This window comes from Toxotes jaculatrix, chromosome 16, assembly GCF_017976425.1.
Source record: "Toxotes jaculatrix isolate fToxJac2 chromosome 16, fToxJac2.pri, whole genome shotgun sequence".
NCBI lineage: Eukaryota > Metazoa > Chordata > Actinopteri > Toxotidae > Toxotes > Toxotes jaculatrix.
Genome location: NC_054409.1, coordinates 18,689,246 through 18,711,417, shown reverse-complemented (window position 1 = coordinate 18,711,417; position 22,172 = coordinate 18,689,246). Strand labels below are relative to the sequence as shown.

The window sequence follows — 22,172 nt, the reverse complement described above, 5'->3', positions numbered from 1 at the left end:
TCAGACAGATTTAAGGATGCAACTAACAATTACTTTCATTATGGATTAGCTGCCATTTATTTTAATTATAATCAATTATTTTAATTATATAAAATTAATTATATAAAATATAAAATTAAAAAATAAAAATAAATAAAATTTGCTGATTCATTTTGCCAATCAACTAATTGATTAATTGAGTAACTGTTGCAGCTCTAATTAGATTAGAATTTTTCATTACCTGTTCTGGTCTATGTAATAAAATGTGTTAAATGTCAGAAATACACATTTTGGAATATCTTTTCAGGTATTCCAGTTCAACAATCAGTGTATCTGCTAAGACTGAAGAGTATGTACATTAAACTGGCATAAAAAGGCCACATGCAAGTCTCTCATGCATCCTGGTGAAACAGCAAGTTCAGCCTACTGAAGTAAGCTGAGGCAAACTCAGTAATCATGGGAACATCCCTATTTGACTCCTTGAAAGGACACATAAAAAATATTTTTTGTCTCCATCCAGATCATCCACAAAATCTGCAGCCTTACTATTTCTGGCTGCATTGGTAATGTGTGATAGGTAGGTGGCCGGTATGACACCAGCTCGGTTAGCTATCTAATTTGTTTGTCGCTCAGTGATGCTCTCATGTTTGACTCGTGACTATCGAGTCAAGCATGAAAGCAGCATTTACATTATGGCATTACCTCATACCACATTATTGATGTAAGTCATGATATCAGTGGGTTCACCACACAAGCAGATATCGACCTCATTTCACAGGGCAAGAAGTACATGCCTCAGCTTCAGTCTTCAAACTAGTTTAGTGGTCAGCTCACCATCACAGAGCTTTGATTACTGACAAGAGGCGGTGTTTAAGTTTGACAGAATGGTTAGCCTGTCATGCCATCCAGCCCCCACACCCGAGAAACATTAGCACTCTGAGGTACTAGTCGAGTACAATTCGTTCAAGCATTAATAGAGGATGAAGCGCGGCTGTCAACCTGGGTGGGTAAACTACTGGACCAGAATACTGGCAGCTGCCTGAACATTACTACGGAATGTAACCGTGGGTGAGGGCTTGTTAGCCTCGGCTAACGTTTGCGTTAGCTATCTCCGGCTGAACCCCCTGTTTGAAAGACACCTATTTATGACTACAGTCTGCATAGCCAAGCTTTGCTGATATTTAAGCTTACCTCGTCTTCTGAAAGTCCATATATTGGTTCGTAATTCGCAGCCATATAGCCTGCGGTCCAAGCTATACACACAAAAACAAGCAGCTTAGCAAAGCTAGCTAGCTAGCTAACAATAAAGTCCCACTTTCCTCTCTCTGCCGTGCGGTGGTGATCAAGTTCACGATGAGACCAAGTCCTCAAGAGTGGGTACTCAGCCGGATAACGTGAAACCTCGCCAGCGTGGTCCGTCCAGGACACAACTGGGAAATGTAAAAAAAAAAACTGTATCCAAAATGTTTCGACTGAGACAGCTCGCTTTTGTCAACTCGGAGCTTATCCCCCGAAACGTTGTGACACTTGACTTCCTCTTAACAGCTCAGCCAATCGTGTACCGATTAGATGTGATTGATGTCAATATCAACCAATCAAGAGCGTTGAGAATTCGCTAAAGCTCCTCACTGGCCAATAAAATATGCAGAGGGCGTGGAGCTGAAGTGTGTGTGTGTGTTTGCCTTTTTATTTCAGTATGTGTGGCTATATCTCGGAGAGCAACTAACTTCAACATTGTCAGTATTTTTTAGGTATCTGTTATATATATAATACCACCATTTCTAGCAAACTAGTCCCGTGAAGGTGGTTATTAGCTCTGGTCATTACCATTCAGCCGGTTCAAGTCAGTGGTGGGACTTGTTACAGACAGCCAATCACAGGCTACATAGACAGAGCGAACCAGATAAGATCAAACTACTACTGATCCGCATCACGAATTTAGGTCGATGCAGCGGCAAAAGTTAGAGGACTAATAGAGGGAAATTAAATTAACTCCTGTTTTCTCTAGCTCAGCATTCACAATAACCACCGCAACAAGCAATGACCACCGTGGACAAAAACAGGCCTGTGTGAAGGCACACGTAAATGTGGATTAATACATTACATTACTCATTACATTTACATAGCCTAATTTAAGAATAGACGATACAAATAAATAAATATGACTGATACAAAAATACGATGTTTATTGTTGTTGTTGCTGTTAGCTAAAATCTTAATATGTTTTTGTTAATTATTTGGGTTTTTGGTACCACTTTCTGATGTGGTACAATTTCCAGTCGTTAATATACTGAAATCACTGGCTTTATTAATGGTTAAAAAATAATTCATTAATGCTGTATAGATCATTTATAAACCATTAAAAAGAAAAATAAAACTTGTGTTGTCAGGTTGTAGAAGATTCTCCTCCAGCAATTCATTAGGGAGACCCCTTCAAGGAACAGTTTCACCACCCACCTTCAAGAACTTAGTTGGGACTTGGCAGCCTGTCAACCCAAAAGCTGTTGTTATCAATCACTTACAACTTACCTATAAAGCACTAGTAAATTATGCACTAACCATTAATAAAGCCATTGATTAGAGCCTATGAATCCTTTAGGGTTAGGCTTCGATTACCAGATGTTCAAATATGTGAATGTATATTTTCTGTAAAGTAAAATGCACAAAATTTAGTCTAACATGCTGGGGGCCTCTAAATTACCCACCTGTATGTTTTTAATTCAAATCCACGTACATACATAGTTGTTTGCTTCCTTGATTCTTCAAGGAAGCAAACAACTATGTATACATAACATATGGTGCCATGAATTCAGCAAGATAAGAAATACTAAACTGTTATGTGTGATTTGCGTTAAATGCAAATTACATTTGTGAATTCTATTTATGACTACAGTTGCTGGAACAACTTGACAACAATGTCAAGCGAGGTCAACATCTTTGTTACCTGATTTTGGCTCACACACGCACACACACACACACACACACACACACACACACACACACACACACACACACACACACACACACACACACACACTACTGTGCTTGATGCCTGACAACGCAATAGCCTTGGGTGGACTGAAACCAGTTCCCAAAAGCGCCGCTAGATGTCACAACATAGTCATGATCGCCTCCTCGTTTGTCCCGGTTTGTCCCTGTACTGATTCCCCATGTCCAGTGATTATTGAGAGAGAGAGACAGCAAACGTCCCACGGACGCAAACCCAAGTTACACGCTGTAAAACGTTTTATTGAGGAAGAGGTGGGCCTCGGTCCTTCACCCCTGACTGCAGGTCGTGCCTCAGTCCTGTACTTTCGCAACAGCGGCAGCATCAACGAGCAAGCCCGGGCATGCTGACATACCAAAATCTCAAACCCATCCTCTGCTGCTCAACCCCAACACGAAAACGTTAATGATTTCCAAAAAATTAAAAGTAAATAAAGGTAATATATCTCTCGAACACAATTATAGAGGGCAAACATCAAGCGTGTCCTTGTTCAAATGTTCACTGGTGTTCATCATGGCTATGTCGCATAATGGGACTTTTAAATCAATGTGAAGAGCAGATGGCCACATTATATAACATTATTGCTTCTAAGTAGAGCTGAAAAGGGGAGGGCCAGAGATTTCCCAAGCCACCCTTGATACAAGGCCATCATTCACTCCGCCCAAAAGCTTGTTTTTAACACTTTTTTCTAATTTTTCTATGCTTAATCACAAATAGCTACATTAATTACAGACGTTAATAGCAATATTCATTGAGGCCCATAAAGGAACCAGCCACAAAAATCAAGATTTTTTTAATCATAGAGGGTTTTTTTTTTTTACATTCACCTATAATGGATTGCATAGAGCCACTCTTGAAATGTTTCAGACAAGAAGGCTATCTCACAGTAAGAGGGTACCAAGAACTCAAGCTTGCCTCTTCTGTGACTGTAACAAAGACAAATACAGTATTATATTGAACATCTGATTTCTTCACATGATTCTCTCTGAAGATAGTCTATATTTTAATGGCAGCTGTCCATGTCATTTTCACTACCCAGGAATTTGCACTCTCTCAGCCCTCATCTGTGACATAAATGCATATAGTCTGTTTGCGTCAGTCTCTGTATGATCTCTGTAGGTGTGGCTTCCCAGAAAGTGAACACAATGAGTAAAAAGGAAGTCTGCTTTAGGAGACAATGATCGGATACAGAGACAGATCCCTTAAGATCCCTAAAGGAATCGTTTTCTGTCTCCCCCTGTATCCTCCCAGCTGCCTGAGTTTCTGTGGAAATGATGTGCGCTTCACAATTCATTCACCCTTGTGAGTTTCCTTACCTCCTGGAAATTTGTGATCTTTTGAAGCCTACACATTGTGTATCTGCAGAGACAGCTTATGTTTTTCAAATACATACAGTTGATGTTCATACAGAATCTTGGGGGAAAAAAAAGTTCTCCTTATGTTTTATCACAGGTGCCATCCACATCCTTTTTCCATATGGGTTTAATCCTTGTTTGGGCGAAGGCTGTTTCCAAAATCTCTTTTAGCTATTTACATTGAGACACACGCCAAGATACATACATTTGTTTCTATGGGGACCTCATGTCCAGGGTTACAACCTGTTATAAAAGTTGTCAAATATGTCTTTACCCTCCTTGTGTTCCCCTAAAGGTATGGTATGATATTTTTTTTCTATAATAGAATTAAAGCATACACACAAGGAGTATATTTATCCTTTACATATAAACTCACAATCATGCATGCATAAGAGAGAGTGAGTCTGCAACAGGCAGAGAAGGCAGAGGGGCGGGGGGGGGGGCGGGGGGAGGGCTCAAAAACTGGGAGACCTTACTATGTTTACAGCTCCCAGTAAGAGGAACCAGTGAAAGGATACACACTTTCTTTAGCAGAACACAGTGTTCTGATTGTCACAACATGTTTTACAATATTTGTTCATACGTGGGGTAAGGAAAAGTTACTAAGGTAGCAACAAGCGAGCACCATGTGTTGTCCTGAGGAGAGGTGACTTTTATTGTTTTGCACAGAAAACCAGGATCCCACAGCAGGCCCTACATAGTTACTTATATATACCCCCAAATGAATATAATAACAGCAAGGGTATTGTGCATTTGTGTACCACAGAGCAACATTTTTTCAGTCTATTTTAGTGCTGGTAGGTTACCATGGAATGTCACAAGATTTGATGGTTTAACAGATACGCTATGTGTTTACATTTTTGAAAGTGGGCTAGGGATACAAGCCAACCCTCTTTGTATCTGCCTCTCTCACCCATCCACCCACCCATCCACCCACCCACACACACACACACACACTTAAGAGAGAGCAATGTAATATTATGTAATTTACAGCAAATTGAGCGGACACAAAACAAATCAATCTGCATGACAAGATTTGACATTGGACAACGTTTTAAGCTCACAAAGCACCTATTTGCTTTCTATTGTTCCGCCTTTGAGGAACTTGTGTTGGATGTAAAACTCGTCCAACAAGTCTGCCTCTCCTCGAAACCCGGGTCTCTGGCAACCGTGGGCGGGTTTTACGCGGAGGCTGGGCTCCACTGCCCCGCCCTCCTCTGGGATCATAGACGCTGGGAGAGTGGATGTTGCGATTTCTTCGCTGACGGGACGCCAAAGCTGCGCGGTCGGTAATGCATGTGCCCTTGTCTCCTGTCATCCCGGTAAACCAGTTATACAAGTCGGTAAGTCCGCGCTCTTCTGGGGAGCCGGCGGCGGAGTCACCACGGCTAAGGCACAAGGGTTGAGAGACTAAAAACTCCTGTCAGCTGCTGGTAAGTCACAGATTCACCTCCAATTACTGCCTGTTTTCTTCTGAATGAACCCAGGGGCAGGGATCATGTAGAGTTTACTGCACTCATTCGTGGACTGCGTGTTTAGTCCAGCTGCGGATGATGGACGGCTTGACGGTCGCTCAGCAGGGTCATGTTTGTGCCAACCTCATGGCCTGTATACGAGCACTTTAATGCATATTGCATCTGATTTTGAACGTCAAAGATTATGTTTTAAAGTCCAAATCCGTTTATTATTGCTGCCTGCGGCCCGAGGGCGCAGAGCATGCCGTCGCGTTGTTACTTATAATTTTTACCTGTTGCTTGCGTGTGTTCACATATGTGTGTGTGGATCCTAGTGTAACTGGGTGTGGTAAAGGCAAACTTGCTGCCTTTCCCCATAACAAAATAGCGAAATAATATGAAAATATGCCACAATGTGGACAAATAAAAAGTAAGAAAGACAGAGGACCGAAACACTCACTTGATGCTGGTTGTTGCAGTTAAAGGTCCAAACAAGTCATGCATCAAGGTTTAAGTATTAATTTCACAGTTTGATAGAGAAATGCAAAACTATGATTATTCTTTGAAAGGAAATCTTTGATGTGATGGAAGGTTTTCAGGTCATGTGAGTCAGTCTGTGAAGTGATTTTTTTTTTTTTTTACAGCCATGTTAGACCAATGTCAAACGTGCACATAACATGACTGCTTCATTTGTCCTACTGACAACACATAAAATGTATTTAAAGCCAATACATGTCAGCTGTGATGGTTAGCCAGAACTTACTACAACAACAGCTTACTCTGATTCAGTTTACACCTACAGTGTATGTCATGTCTTCCACGGTCAGTGATAGGGAAGTAGCATTGTGAAATGTTTGGTATAATGTGGAATCAGAACAGGTGAGTGTGATAATTCTCTTTTTGTTGGGATGCATCGGGATGAAGACATGTTCCCTTGTTGACGGCTGACCGACTGGCAAGTTATTTCCTTCAGCCTAGGAGGACGATGATGCTGGGGTGTTAGCGGTTTAATGGGATTTCCGTGGTCATGAACCCTCCTCCTCTGTCTGCCTATCGGCCTCTAGCCTAGCTAGGAAGAGGTGAAAAAGGCCACTGTCCATTATAGCACCAAGCTGATCAACTCAATACTGGATTAAATTGTTAGGTGCCTGCAGCTTACTGACTCTTTCCACTGTTAGTCCTGCACCAGGGCTTTGTATAGTCAGGGTTCAGCATTGCATTCTAACTACAGCTTTAATTATTAGGTCCAAATTCAAACATAAAATCTATCTAGGAGTGTTAAATAGGTCATTTTAAAGCAATACATTGCTTGTGTCTATATTTTTGAAATGCTTGCTTATAAATAATAATGGATTATTCACATTTAAAGGGTACAGTTCTGAAAAGGGCATATCAGTTTGATCAGGTTTTTCAGATCAGAAGGGTAGCACTGGCTTTGGCCTTTTGTTACACCTACTGAAAACACAAATAACAAAGGTTAATTTGATAGAACAGAAGGTGTACTGTAATATGAGTGTTCTCTGTACAAGTTTACATATAAAACCCAGCCCTTTTCATATGACAGGTTTCATATCATATCTGTGTTAGCTTTGGCTAGAAACGCACCAGCAAGCTTTATTGACATTACATTAATGTTTATAATGTAGTGGTTGGTGCTTTGGTGGCAGCTGTTGGTGTGACACACATAGTAATTGGCACCAAAATAAGTGATGACTCATGATAATGAATTCTCTTCTCAACCTTATGACGAGTGTCATTTTATGAAGCAACAGCTAACGCACACTGCTCAATTTTTTCAACTTTGTGGCAAAAGAAGTCTTCATTCTTCCCTCTCAACCTTTCACGTGTACATGCACAGAACAGCTATTTCACTCAATGTTTCCATGCGATAATGACCAACCAGCAACTAGACGGAGGTGAGTTGGGATGTCATTACGCCCACCATCAGAAAAGCGCACGCCTGCAGCTGCAATTAAATCCTGGCAGAGCCACCTACGTAAAATCTGTCCTGTGTGCCTGAGCTGTATCAGGCAAATTCAGATGTTCACTAATTTCACCTTTAAAAATAAGCAGTTACTGTCTCACCAGGCTAAAGTGTCACTTGAACTATTGGGAGCCGCTCTCAAAATCACACTTGTACTGAAGGAATATTACTTACTCTCTCCTGAATACAGGAGCCATAGTAAGCTCTAGTGGCCTATTGTAAATACAAGAATCCTAATTGTTTCCCTTATCTGGCTAACCTAATTCTTGTCTTCAATATGGCCGAAGATCAGTGGGATCATTATTGCCGCAGATAGTGAAGGGTGTGTTGTCTGCCGTCCTTTTTTCCCCTGCGTGAGTACTTCCAAAACACAGGAGGGCACAGGATATAGGTTGGCCAAGAAAATAGAGGAAGTACAATTTCATAGGCAACACATTTACAAGCAGCTTGAGTGTTGCTTGAAGTGCTGTACTTACTATAGCTGGAACAGTGCTCAAACAGGAAGCACATGGTTTGTGGTTCACAAGAATTTTGCTTTTACAACTTTTTATGTTTTATTTCTTGTAGTCGATTGTAGGAGCTATAAATTGTTTGATGCTGTCATGCGAAAGGCGAGATGACAGCTTTATTCTTTGAATCTCGGTACGTTATTTATTCATATATGCAGGCACAAGAAAATGGATGATTGTGTGTATGGGAGTGGCACGATATTTGAGCAATGGGTGAATGCGTGGGTAGAATTTGTGTCGCATTGTCTAACTTTCAGTTTAATTTGTGTGTATTTTGAACCCTGTCTGTGCAGTTAATATATCTTGAGCCTTGCCCATTAGGAGAAAATATATTTTGTGCTGTTCATTACTCCTCACTATATGAATGTACTAAAGAGAAAAAAACAACACTGTGAAAGTGCAACTGGTACAATATAACGTCACTGGTAGTGTGACTAAATGTTTATCCTGAGGGAAACAATAGATCAAAGGCCATAGAGTTATTAAAATCAAGTGTTTAGCAGTTTCACTTCCATGAAATTTCAGCAACGTCAAATTCTGTGTCTTGTTTTCTGTTGCTCTCTAACCTTGCCTACCCCTATAAGGTAAAAAAATGTTCCTAGAAAGGTGTTGGTGCTGGTGATCAAACCGGTTTTTTACAGTACTGGGAAGTGTTAAGTCTGTTCCAGTCTGAGCAGGTGTACAGGTCAAGGTTTTTAAATGAAAGCAGTTCAAATGATTCCTGGTAGCTGTTTTACATATTCCTTCTCCCAAAGTGTACAACAGGTCATAGTCAAGTATACAAATTGTAATCTACCATATCAAAAAAAATTTTTATAAGACCACAGATTAGTAACTGTCAGTAGTGTGTTAGAGATGGGACTTTTTATTTCCTACCATTGTATTAAATGTGATTTAGTATGTAAACAGTCCCGCTGGCTTATTTTATTTGCACTGCATGTAAAAAGTAAGTTAATATAAAACTGAAATACGTGACCTTGCAGTAAATCATTGTGGATATATTGTGTACTTTGCACGCTTGTTCTCTTTAACCTTCCAGAAGCAAGAACCAGGTTCTTAGAAAAAGGGCTGCTGTAGCTCCACTGCTGTGGTGCGCAGTTGTGTCAGTCAATGCTCTTGAGAATGGTGTGACCCTGCATTAGAAGGAAACATTCCTTATTAATCACCTTTGCAAAGGTGGGCTGTTGTACAGCGGTGCCTGAGGGGATCATCTTGCTTCACTGCTCACATTTTACCTCAACATGTTATTTGACACGTCCTCTCCTCACCTCTGGAAATTGAGAGGCTACTGACGAACCCAAATCGTAAATGATTCATATTCACCTGTCTGAATTTAGGTCGTAGCCCCATGATGACCTGCCTGGCTTATTTCTGATTTTTTTTTTCCACACATTGCACTCTTTACATTGTGTTTGGAAACAAAGCCACAACTAGTATTCTGTCTTCATGAAGTATTTGTCTCACTGATTTGGATTCATCTCAGAGTAGAGCAGCCACTCTTCATTTTTCTGAGAGGTATGACATTAAATGTAGTTACTTATTTATAGGTCATTTATAAGATACACTTTTGGACATTCTTTACCTGCTGTGAAGCGTCTGCTCAATTATGAGGTACGAAATGTTTCAACATAATTGCCTTAAAATGTTGGTTGCTTATATATAATGTTCTCAAGTGCATAGCTGTAATTTTAACTATGCAGCACATAATGCCACCATGTTTAGTACATGTGCAACTGTGAAGCAGGAAGTCAGCAAGAAAGCAGCTAAAAGTACGTTATGAACATAAATGTGAAGGGATACACATTATAACTAACAAATAAGACAGGGGCTGATTTTTCCCATTGTAAAACTGAAAAAGGGTTTTGTTTGTTTGTTTTTGAAATAGAACATGTATTCCCACTGAAAATCCATATAGCATGGTTTAAATTTAACATTCAGACCATTATTATCTTTGAGGGAAGAGCTTCGCACTACTGGCCAGCACTTTCCCAGCTTAGCAGCTTATTCAGTTTGGGCTACTGGTTACGTAAGAAGGCTATATGCAGCAGGAGGCTAATCCAGTGCCTTGACCTTAATGCCAATTATCAGATCATGGTGACGTTATTGAAATGAAGGCACCATAATGAAGAGTTGATAACAGTCACTATCTGAAAGTCTTTATGACATTACAGAAGTGTAACAACCTTAAAACAAGCTGCCTTCAAAGGTATTGCAAAAGTCGAAAAGGTTTGGTACTTGACAATAACATAAATTCAAGTTAGCATACCGAAGGACATGATATAACACATGTCTAGGCAGCCATACCCCTGGCTGGCGTTGAAGCATGTTATCAATGTAGGATTTACCTGGAAATGTATTTCGTCTTGTGAAATGCATACAGTGTCAAGCCAACAAGACACCTGGCCTAAATTCAAAAGCAGTGAGTAAGAGAGTAGTCTCCCTGTGTGTTGAAACTTGTCTTTAGTGTAATACTTAACGCAAGGTGTTGTCTTGGTGTTCTTAGAAATACCACATACGTTATTCGATTTCATTGTAGTGCCCCTATGTTTTCACCCAAGCTCACTGTTAATGTTTTAAAACAAAGTGTGTTCAAAAAAAACATACACAACAAGGACCCTCTAGTGTCACGCTATGTCGCGGTGGTGGAACAGAGGGACTGTGCAGGTACGGGCGCTGGAAAAGCTCCAAATTAAGACAGCAACATTAAAGTGTTTCCCTTCAGGCTGTAAGTGTTTCCGAGGGAATATTGACTCACTGGCTTGAATAAAAAATACACCCACAGAGTAGTAAGTAGTGGAATAGACTTGAAATTTCTGTTTTGCAAATGCATTTCATATTCCTGATACCTGTGCCATTAGGCTTTTTTTATTATTATTTTTTTTTTAATTTTTTTTTTTTGCAGCACATCATTGTACACATTGCACATGCAAATAAGAAGCAAATTGTGAAGTATTTCTACCAGCATTCTGTCAGATGCCTGCCTTGTTTTGCATCTGATTTCCATTTTTGTTTTTGGCCATGTCTGTTTTGAGAGCCCATTGTTTTGTGAGTGTTTGGATGGAGTTGTTTGCATATAGAAAGATTAATTAGACCCCGAATTTCATTCAAAAACACTCTTGAGCATTTTGAAAATGTGACTATACATCTGTTTGTGGTTAGACTTTCTCCCGGCTGTGATGGACCAGAGTGGGTCAAGAGGTCTCTCCCTGATCAATATGTCAAATCCTTAACTGACAGTGACAGTTTATCAGTAATCAGAAGAGAGGTAGAAGGCAGAGAGCATGTCAGGGGAAGTGCTTTCTGTCAGATTTCAGTTTTCACTGATGCAACATCAGTTCTTCCTTTTATTTAACCTCTCTCCCCTCTTCCTATTCTCTATCCCTGCCTGTCTTCCCCCTGGGTTCAGAGATGATGGGTCATGCAGAGTAATAATTCAAACATCTGCAAAGCATACAGGGAAAAGCACATTTCTATGTCATGCGAACAGGAGCCTGGCTAGTCGGCAGCGAGGCAAACCAGCCTCCTGTCGTGTGCGTCTGTGTTGTTGAGGCAAAAGCCTGAACTCGGGTTATGCAATCAGTTATGCTGCATGTGCCAGCTGGTAGAGGTAGTCAGAAACGGAGAGGATGTTTTTTTTTTTTTTAATCCTTAGTGAAACAGCGTACATTCTCTGTAGAAGCTTTTTTTCCCCTTTCAGTTCATCACATTTACTGTTCTTTATTCATACCCTTTTTTTAAAGAAATATTATTTTAATACTTATCATGTTTGTTTAAGACATGGGTGTTCTGTAAGTTGAATGATAGGATTCATTCAGTCATTTGTTCTCAGGCTAATTGCTTTTTACGTCTATTCTGTATCACTATTGACTTTTTTTCTAAGCAGAAATTTCTCTTTACCTCAGCAGTATTCAGTATTTCAAAATGTTTATTTCTCTAATTGTAACTGTTCAACCTCCGTATAACATCTTTTTATGTTATCTCTTCCTAATTTACTCTAAATTCATTTTGTTAGTGCTCATATAACCTCAGTGTCAAAAAAAGGGTGTGTGAAAACATCTCAGCGGCAGTAGGCAGTTTTCCAACGTCATGCAAACATGTTGTCACTCAATACAAGACACGCAGTTCTGCTATTGTGTTGGACAGCATCAGAGATTGTGGACTGTGTGATTTGTCAAGAGCACAGATCAGACAGTTCCCTTATCTTCACCTTTTTTTTTTCCTTTGTTTTGTTCTCCATTCGACAGCCAAGGCTTTGCGGTGCCATGATGAAGAAAGTTGTGGCGGCTGTCCTGCTGTTTTTGCTGCTATTCTTCACGCCGCATGCAAAGGCAACGCGTAAGTAGCCAGGTTTAAAACACAGTCTCGGTATCTTCTTAAGTTTCCGACAATGAGTTAAGACATCTGTCTGGTGGTTGGTAGGTGGTTGACACAGGAAACAGGAGCCAGCACTACTCAATTAATAGATGAAAAGTAACAGGGTTATTTATTTATTATACATTATACATCATTCATAATTCAAATCAAAATGTTGTCTTTATTATGTAATACACCCCGCTTAGTGTGCAATATTTACTTCAGTTTCCTCTTCTTCCACATTCCTGTCTGTCTATAGGCTACAGCCCGCCAGGGAAACCCACACTGACCAGATGTCGCTCTCCTGAAAAAGAGACCTTCACCTGCTGGTGGGAGCCAGGCTCTGACGGGGGACTGCCCACAACTTACGCTCTGTACTATCGCAAAGAAAAGTGAGTGGCTCCCAGTTTCATGCAGAAACGCTTTCACTTCAATACGTTTGAGTCTAAGTTTTGTATTGCCTTACTGATGCTTGCACACAGTGAGAAACAGAAGAGTAACACTCATGGATTGTTAGCAGTCACCTGTATGTCCATCATCGTGAAAGAGGTCTCGGTTGCAGAGGAGGTGGTTCGACCTTGTCAAGACTGACAAGCTCTATATGTCAGCAAGGACAAGGACATCACATCAATATGCATGTCAAAGGAAGAAGAATATAGCATAGAATCAGTGAAGACAACAATGGGTTGTCACAGCTGTACAGTTGTTGGTGAGCAGCCTACCTGGTGATGTGCACTGAGGGCAGCAGTCAGGTGTAAGAAGATAACAACTGCTAAGAGATTTGTGGCTCTGGTCTTGCGCATGGCTGTGGATTTCAAGAAGTCTGACATGGAGGTGACAGATACAAAGGAGGACTGAAGGTTCTCGAGCAGTTTTGTTTACCTACAAAGCTTCACTCACGCATTCAGCGAGGGTGCATGTAGTCGAGGAGGCTGATTGAAATTGAGGCGCACATTCAGAAGAATGAAGGTGAAGGGCCAGAGCAGATACTGACTCTTCACGTACAAGTGTTGGAAACATAAAGGAGGATGAAATTAGCGCTGTGGAAAATGTTAATGGCATAGTGTGACATTTTCAGAAACACTCAGGAATATGTCTTCCTGAGTGTTAGATGAGAAGAATGATACTACTATCAAATCTGTTTTTTATGCATGAAGCTACAGCCAGGAGCCAAATTTAGCCGAATTTAGCATATCCGCTTCAAGGTGACAACACTGCAGGAAGTCACTGCTCCCAGCCAAGAAAAAGTCCAGCACATAATCCCCACCAAACAAAACTTATCGGTTTTACAGAGCAAAGATTTTAAAATATAACCTACATCTTGTCGCTCTGTCGATGACACTAATACGTTTGGCTCCAGGATGATCAATATTCCATTACTGCTTAGACCAAAGCACTAATGATCTATTGATTTGTATGAAATGTCAGAATAGAGAAATCTCTGGCTCTTGATATCCAACATCTGTTGAAATGGTGCATAGGTCATGAAATTACACTGGAGCTTTGTGTTTGACTGACATGACTCTGTGACCTCATTAGGGAGTGGTATTTAAATATATTGGAGCTTTACACAAATGGTGATTGGGGTGAGTGATATTATGTGATTTTTTAAATTTTTTTTTTGTCAGGAATGTCTGAATGTCTTTTTCAGAATTACAGAAAATGGAGGCAATAATAACAGAAACCCAGATGGAGAGCACCGCTGTTACGAAAACAATCGTAGAGATTCTACATTGATGATACACTTTCTGTTTGTCAGAAAATATAATAGCTGACTCTCAGTTATGCTCATTGTGTTATACTCAGTTCTCTTAATCTGAGTCTTTTTGTGACGAGTGTGAAATCAATGAGGCTGCTGCACTCGACTAATCTGTTGCTTTCATGTCTAACTAATAATACAATGAAGATCCCCCTTGAAAGATGAGGCGTGGGAAAACATCCTTAAGAAAAGCAAAATAAAGATACGCTTCTCAATACAGTACATGGAAGCTGAAACAATGTGGGTTAAGAAAATGATTGTTTTTTTTTATTAATGTGATGCCATGTCCTTTTCTGACTGTCCATCTTACTGTAGTTTCTGTTTGATGCATGGGTTTGTATGAGACTGCTCTTTCCAATGGCTCCATAAATTCTTTAAGTTTGACACATTTTAGCTATTTATCAGGTTTTATTTTTTACAAAATCTTAAACTGTAGCACTCAGTACTTATAATACACTTACTGGCCTTTCATTTAATCTCATTCGTGCCTGTGAAAAGTCCACAGTCAGAAACTCCTACTGTCCGTTCAGCAGCAGATTTGTCTTAAGTCCAGGAGGTAAAGTGATGTCATTGTCTTTCAGATCCTGTCGCTCTCACCTGCCTGCCTTCTTCTGCACGATTGTCTTTGTGTCATGTGTCTTACCTTTCCAGCCCTCTGTTCTTTGCCTGCCTCTTTTAATCTTGATTGTGTTTTGAACTTTGCCTGTGCTTTCTTGATTTTTGCTTGCCCCGAAACTTTGAGCTTTGCCTGCTCAGAGAAGAAAAGGTTCTGAGCTTTTGCATCTGCCTCCTGAGTTGTGCTCCTGAGTGACACACTGTTATGGTATTTGTCCTTGTATTGTACATCTCCCGCTGTGTCTCACTTTCCATTCTGCATTCAGTTTCATTTTGATTTTTGGTTCTCATCTGAAGAACATAACCGTGTGCAGACATACAATGAATTCACTTTAGCCAAAATGCCAGTGATGCTCACCATGATACGTTGCGTGAGTCAAAGCAACCATATGTCTGGGAGCTGTTTTATTCCCCCATGTTCTACTGAAATAAATAAATTGCAAATTTTTCTTGTCTTTGCCTACCCCATGCCATCGGCCTGGGGAGGTTGTAGACTACTATAAACCAATACTACTGTGGTTGCGTGGTTTTCATTTCACCGCGTAGCCATCAGGTGAACATAATGCATGCAGAGGCACACTCTTCCATCCACCCCCTTCTGAGCAGGTCCTCTGACCAATCAGCACCAGTCGCTGCTACAGCAACGACACATTCCCCTGCTTTGTAAACATAAACACTCCCAGTTGTGTTCATTAAAACATCCAGGTCTATTGGGATTTGAACCCAAGTGTCAGCGGCCGTGGCCAAGTGCTCATACACAACACGTCAGCAGAGTTATTTTCAGTGTCTCTTTGAAAACAAAACATCATAGAGTCAAGACAGATCTGCAGTAGGAAAAACAGTGGTGTCAGAGCTTCTGACTTTATCCTTTAGAAAGAACATTCAAGCTCATTGTTACACAAGGCACAGTGCAAAACAAGTACATCTAACAAAAAGGCTAATTGAGATTGTAGGAGGTAGGGAAGAAATTACACAGGTATTGTCCTTTGAGCAGAGTAGTTGCCTACTTATCTCTTTTGTGGTCATTAATGGCTCTGAACTTTTTTTTTTCATTCCTGTCAGCAATTCAAAAAACATGGCCCCCATTATCTTGTAATCATCCTCTCTTCCTGTATGCCTCATCTTGTCCTACACACACACACGTACACACACACACACACACACACACACACACACACACACACACACACACACACACACACACACTCAGGAACTGTAGCATGAAAAACACTTGCTGTTCTTTGGAAATGCAACAGTGTAGTTTGGTGAAAATTTACACGCATGCACTTATATGTCGTTGCCCTGTCTGTGTTGCAGTTCTGACGCAGTGTACGAGTGTCCTGACTATCACACAGCCGGGGAGAACTCCTGCTTCTTTAACAAGAACGATACGTCCATCTGGGTCAACTACAACATCACTGTAGTGGCCACCAACACACTAGGCAGCACCTTCTCCGACCCTGTGGATATAGATGTGGTCTACATTGGTGAGGGAATGTGTACTACTTTTTTTTGCATTTGTTGTCATGGTTTTACCTTGATGTTTGAGACACAATTTCCCCATGAGGATTAAAAAAAAGTGTACTTTAACACACAGTCACACAACTGCTCAATGGCCCTCTGAGTTACACAGAGCCTAATGCTCTCTGTGCGCACTAACCCTCCCTCCAGCTGTACCTGCTCACTGAAGGTCAGTTTCAGGTCTTTTTGTCCTGTTTTTGAATTAGATACGAACTTGGATATGAGAGCCACAAAAACAGACACACTGTATTGAAAGACAGACTAGCACATTGCTGGTTTTACATTGTTTTCCTGGTATTTACTGAATAAAGACATCTGATTAAATATACATACATCGCAGATCTACTTCATATTATGTAAAAATATGTAAATATTGTATGAGGTATGGAATCAGTCCCCTGCTGCCATGTTGCTAGAAATAAAACAATGTCGCTTGGTTCATGAAATATGAAAAAAGGGATATAAAGTCATAGAACTAAAAGACTTAACTAAAAGACTTAATGTATCCACCTTGCACTTGAAACAGCTTATCTGAAAGTGCTCCTCTTCCCTTTGTCTCTCATAGTTGACCTGATTTGTTTATCAGTTTATTGGTTTATCAATATCCCTGTCCTCACAATTGTCAACTACGTGTCTCCAAGAAGATAAGTTTAAGTCCAGACGTTAACATTTATCTCAACCTTGTCGTCACACATGCATCAACAAATATTTGGAAGGTCACTCCTGCAGTGATAGTGTTCAGTCGCTGGGGGATTGCATTGGTTTGCTTTTACACAGAGAAAGAGACATGGACACATTCCTGTCTATCAGGAACACTGGAGACCTTGGTTTAGCCCTGATGCCTGACACAGTCAGCTGGCTTCTACTGTGTTTCAAACTCTTTCTCTTCCTCCCTCTCTGTCACACACACAAAACACGTCCTCTCTTATTCACATTTTCTCTCTCCCTCTCCAGTCAAGCCTAATCCTCCAGAGAAGGTGACAGTGGCTGTAATGGAGGACAAGGACTGGCCCTTCCTCCGGGTGTCATGGGAATCGCCACACAAGGCTGACACCCGCTCAGGTTGGATCACTCTCATCTACGAGCTCCGCATTAAGTTGGAGGGAGAAGATGAATGGGAGGTACGTAGCTCGTTTCTCGGCAAAGGGAGTGGCCCAGTGGTTAAAGTGTTTGTCTTTCAAATGTGACACCTGAGCTGATTTTTCCGGGACACTAAATAAGCCCTTGGGTGCAGGGTGCTGTTCTGCAGTTAATTTTAAGCTCTGGCCTCTTAGTGGACATGGACACAAGGAATTTTCTATAATGACAGCTTGAAAGACTGACTGGACTGTGTCGATTGTGTGTGTTGTATTTCCAGATGCACCTTGCAGGCCAGCAGAAGACGTTTAACATTTTCAGTCTGCGATCAGGTGGTACATACCATGTCCAGGTGCGCTGTAAGCCCGATCATGGTTTTTGGAGTGAATGGAGTTCCACCTCCTACATCAAATTTCCTGACTGTAAGACATCAACCGCCAATTATCTACACTACACTACTTCACTATAATATACAGTATATGTTATGAGAGATATAATGCATGTATTGAAGGAATAGTTCAACATTTTGGGAAATGTGCTTGCTTAGATGAGAATGAGAAATATTGATACCACTCTCATATTACATTTGTTTAAATAGTGCAAAACATAATGTGTAAAAATGGCACATTGTGGTTTTGTGGTAGTTGTGGTTATATGCCAGACTCTTTCTTCAGTAGGTAGAGTATTTCCTGGAGTTCACCCCTAAAACCACAATAGTGGTTAAACAACTCGCCCACTCTTCTGCTCATGCTTCACTGAAGCATTGAGGCTGTACAGTTCTGGGCCAGTCTATGGGCTGTGCTGTAGCTGAGTCCCAGCCCCTCCTTTCCTCTAACAAACAGCTGAAGGGACAGGATAATTATGCAATTATGCATTTAACACCTTTAATATGTTATAATAATCATCATCATTGGAGGAAACAGGTAATAAGTCAGTACAGGGTTTTATGTTGTGTTGTAGCACTTACGTTGTTATGCTTTCTTACAGATTTCCATCGAGAGAAGTCAATGTGGATCCTCATTACGGTCTTCTCTGCCTTCATTTTCCTCATCCTCATATGGCTGTTACACATGAACACCCACAGGTAAAAGAGGGATCATGAATTCCTTATGCAGTTTCTTTTGTCAAATGTTGTTTTATGTAATATTAATACACATTGTATCACTGGATGCTACAGAAGCCCAGTACAGCTGTATTTTTAGGTTCTTTATGTTTTAAGATCAACTTCAGTATGATTTTACAACTATTTTCTGATCACAACTTAACTATCCCATGACTTCAAGATAAAAATGTGCATATTACCTTTTTTAAGCAATTCACATTTATCAATTTTCATTAGTTTATAAGGAATAGTGTGGTATTTAAGTATTTATTTAAGAAAAAGTCTGTTATTTCAAAATATTTCAAGATTTTAAGACACAAAAGTACAAATTGTTATTGAAATCTGTTACAGTTATTACTACCTGCATTTATCAGTGCAAATTAAATTGTCATTTTATCACTGCAAGATCATGAAAAACCTAAACCAAAAACTTTTTAATATCTTGAGATAATTGTGATAATTAAGTTGTGATCATAGAATAGGTTCACGTAGGTAACTGCTGCCACTATGGATTTTTATAGTGCACAGCAAGTGAAGTAGTGATTTTAATTATCATTTAATATTTATTGATTTTCATCTGCTGCTCACACACCCTGATTTTGAATCCCTCTTCTTTTTTCATGTGAGAAGTCTGAAGCATTGTATTCTGCCACCAGTCCCTGGTCCTAAAATCAAAGGATTTGATAAGCAGCTTCTCAAGGTAAAGCAGCAACAATCTTGAATAATGTTTGACACATAGAATAACTAAATTAAATAATAATAATATTTAAGAAGCATGACTAATGGCTGATCAAATCTTGAATTGCTATTTTTTGTTGCTGAGCAATTTTCCTCTTTGTGTGTAGAATGGCAAGTCTGAGGAGGTCTTCAGTGCACTGGTGGTATCTGATTTTCCGCCAACCACATCATCCAATTATGAGGACTTGCTGGTGGAGTACTTAGAGGTGTATGTCCCTGAGGAACAGGAGCTCATGCTGGAGGAAAACAAAGATCTACACGATAGTTTCCTCAAATCTGAGGTCTCCACATCTGATAACGACTCCGGCCGGGGCAGCTGCGACAGCCACACTCTACTGATAGATAAGTGTGGAGAGGCAAAAGAGGAAGAGAGGCAAACAGATCAGGAAGAAAGTCCAACGGAGACAGAGACGCAGAGGCATCAGAAAGACTGGGATGAGGACCCGCTGACCTATGCTCATGAAGACATGGTAAGCCCTGACATGTCCAGTGGAAGGGTGAAGACCTGGCCTTCTGTGTTTTCTCCATTGCCTCAGTACAGCTTAAGTCCACTGGACCAAACAAGATCACTTGTGATGGCCAAACAGCACTGCCTCTCCGACATCCTGTTCCCCCCAGGCTCCAGTTCCTCCTACCTCACCCAACCTAGCACCAAGGAGGCTCTTGGACCGAGCTACCGGGACTTCTGCTTGAGCAACAAGCCACCTCATTCCCTTCCTGTTCCCCAGATGCAGGCCCGCAAGCAACTCCAGTCCCACAGCGATGTCAACATCTCCAGCATCGGCCGTAAACAAGCACCCGTTGGTCAGCAGTCATCTGCTCTCCAGCCCACTGAGTACGTCGAAGTCCAGAGGGTCAATGAGGAAGATATGGTGCTACTCCAGCCCGTTATGTCAGACCATGGCTGTGTTGAAGGCTGCCCGCAGACACACCAGGGGGAGAACTACAGCAAGGTGAAGGGTGTTACCAGCGACAACATGCTACTGCTCCAGAGAGAGGTGATAGAAGAAGAGATGGACAGGTTCCCATGTGAGGACCTGGAGACTAGTGGAGCAGAGAGGTGCTACACATCGTCCATCATTACCACCACCCAGAAGCCTACGGGTTGCAATCACACTGCCACACCGGTCCTGGGCGAAATGGCCCTGGCAGCAAGTGGTTATGTTGACACTGCCACCATGTCTGCACTGCCCACTTACTAGGTGCTCCATAAGCCCAACTGGCAGGTCTGGGACATTGCAAGACCTGTTTTAAGCCAGGGACTGAGACAAAAACACTAACACTGGATGATTCCTGCAAAACTGGACAATATTTTGCTGTCACAGAATTACCGTTATTTATTTTTCATCTTACCTAAGAGACAACTGTTCACTGATTACACTGAAGTGACACTGATTTTGAGAATCCAAAAGATTTTGATTGAGTGATGTGAATAATAACTGCCATTCAACTTTATGAATATGATTGATTGTATAAATTATGTGGTACTACCTGTAATTATGATTAATTATATGTCATAAATCTGTTACTCAGTCACAGGAACGTTTTCATGTCATGAACTTTTTTTTTTAATATATTTCGTGAGATTTACTGATATATACTGCTGTGAGTATCTGTTAAAATGATGATTTGTATAAAATCTAAATTGCAGGAAGCTCATACGTCAAATGTTTTTATTTTGCTTCAGTTTTTGTATGTGTGTATTTTCCTTGCTCCCTGTAGAACACTGTATCTCAAAGCTGCTTGCTGGATCCCACTCACACATACACACACATACTGAGAAAGTGGATGTATTGCTCTATTTTTCATTCAGAGACTATTTTGTGTATATACATTTATTACTGCTTTGATCAGCTAAATAAATTTTAAAAAATCAAAAATATATGTATATTTCTATGTATCTCACATTTCTACATATATTTCTACAAAGAGGTTTAGTTTTTTGGATGGGAAAATTGTGTCATGATACTTGGTTGGCCATGTACAACACTAATCTTAAGTGACTCCGTCTCTGTTGTGTAACAGTGATAAATTGCTTTGTGTGTATATGTATCTATGTATAGCTTTGTAAACAGTCAACCGCCCATACACAAAATGCAATTTGAAAAAGCACTCAAATCTTTTTGGACAGCCTGTCGTAAAAAATCATGCTTGTAATAAATTTACAATATACAGTACCCGTTATGTTGATTTTTATTTTGTTTCTGTATAATTCTAAGTAATAATCTGCTTGTAATTATCAATAATGAGGAAAAGAATCATGCCATGACTGGATTCTACAGACAGCCACTGCTCTTCACTTTTTTTAAACAGAAAATGGCAAAACAGAGGGAAAACTGCAGGTAAAAATATAAATGAGAACAGACAGTAAATTGGTTGTTGATTATGCCTAATGAAACGAATCATTATGAATGCATGGCTTGAAAGGTGTTAAGTCAGCTGTTTATTGCTGTTTCTGTTTTAATAAATAACTGGCAAGAGCTAAGAATGAATTGGCGAATGAAGTGGTGCTTTAACTTACTGTCTTATCAGTTAAACGTTGTCTTTTGTTAATGTTTTAATTTTGTTCAGTCCTTAAGTAAATGTAGTTGCATTCCCACACTAGCCATCTTGATAAGGTATAGTTTATTATGGCAGTACTTCTTATCTCTCTCTCTTATTTATTTAGCTTATATTTAACTAACCATTTCAGGTTTATGCAGTTATGCAGTTTCAAAAT

At 40.3% G+C, this 22,172-nt stretch overlaps 3 protein-coding genes across 6 annotated transcripts in view; 2 read left to right on the top strand and 1 right to left on the bottom strand.

Annotated features, from left to right (window-relative positions):
• nedd4l (NEDD4 like E3 ubiquitin protein ligase) overlaps window positions 1-1,478 on the bottom strand; it is a 54,629-nt gene extending 53,151 nt beyond the window's left edge. For all 3 annotated transcript variants that reach the window (XM_041059069.1, XM_041059070.1, XM_041059071.1), the window contains exon 1: window positions 1,171-1,478. In XM_041059069.1, the coding sequence (XP_040915003.1) occupies window positions 1,171-1,215 (45 nt within the window). In that variant the 5' untranslated portion in view covers window positions 1,216-1,478. The remainder of the gene's footprint in view (window positions 1-1,170) is intronic.
• The window catches only part of LOC121195542 (alanine--glyoxylate aminotransferase 2, mitochondrial-like), a 33,656-nt gene that overhangs the window by 1,134 nt on the left and 10,350 nt on the right, over window positions 1-22,172 (top strand). The window contains exons 2-3 of the mRNA XM_041059075.1: window positions 10,940-10,946; window positions 11,912-11,916. The gene's annotated coding sequence lies outside the window, so the exon portion shown is untranslated. The remainder of the gene's footprint in view (window positions 1-10,939; window positions 10,947-11,911; window positions 11,917-22,172) is intronic.
• Window positions 5,595-21,630, top strand: prlra (prolactin receptor a). 2 transcript variants are annotated; one of them, XM_041059073.1, is made up of 9 exons: window positions 5,595-5,774; window positions 12,533-12,623; window positions 12,901-13,033; window positions 16,333-16,502; window positions 17,491-17,657; window positions 17,894-18,035; window positions 18,601-18,697; window positions 19,346-19,415; window positions 19,561-21,630. In XM_041059073.1, exons 2-9 carry the CDS (start codon window positions 12,551-12,553, stop codon window positions 20,653-20,655), a joined length of 1,947 nt encoding a protein of 648 aa, XP_040915007.1. In that variant the 5' UTR covers window positions 5,595-5,774; window positions 12,533-12,550; the 3' UTR covers window positions 20,656-21,630. The 2 variants fall into 2 exon arrangements, with proteins under 2 accessions (XP_040915007.1, XP_040915006.1); XM_041059072.1 differs by having other exon boundaries at window positions 19,343-19,415.

Excerpts from the sequence above, each read along its gene's own strand:
- prlra (XM_041059072.1), top strand. The coding sequence starts at position 12,551 with ATGATGAAGAAAGTTGTGGCGGCTGTCCTGCTGTTTTTGCTGCTATTC. Across the intron at positions 18,036-18,600 it reads CTACATCAAATTTCCTGACT|ATTTCCATCGAGAGAAGTCA; the intron begins GTAAGACATCAA and ends GCTTTCTTACAG. Across the intron at positions 19,416-19,560 it reads TTGATAAGCAGCTTCTCAAG|AATGGCAAGTCTGAGGAGGT; the intron begins GTAAAGCAGCAA and ends CTTTGTGTGTAG.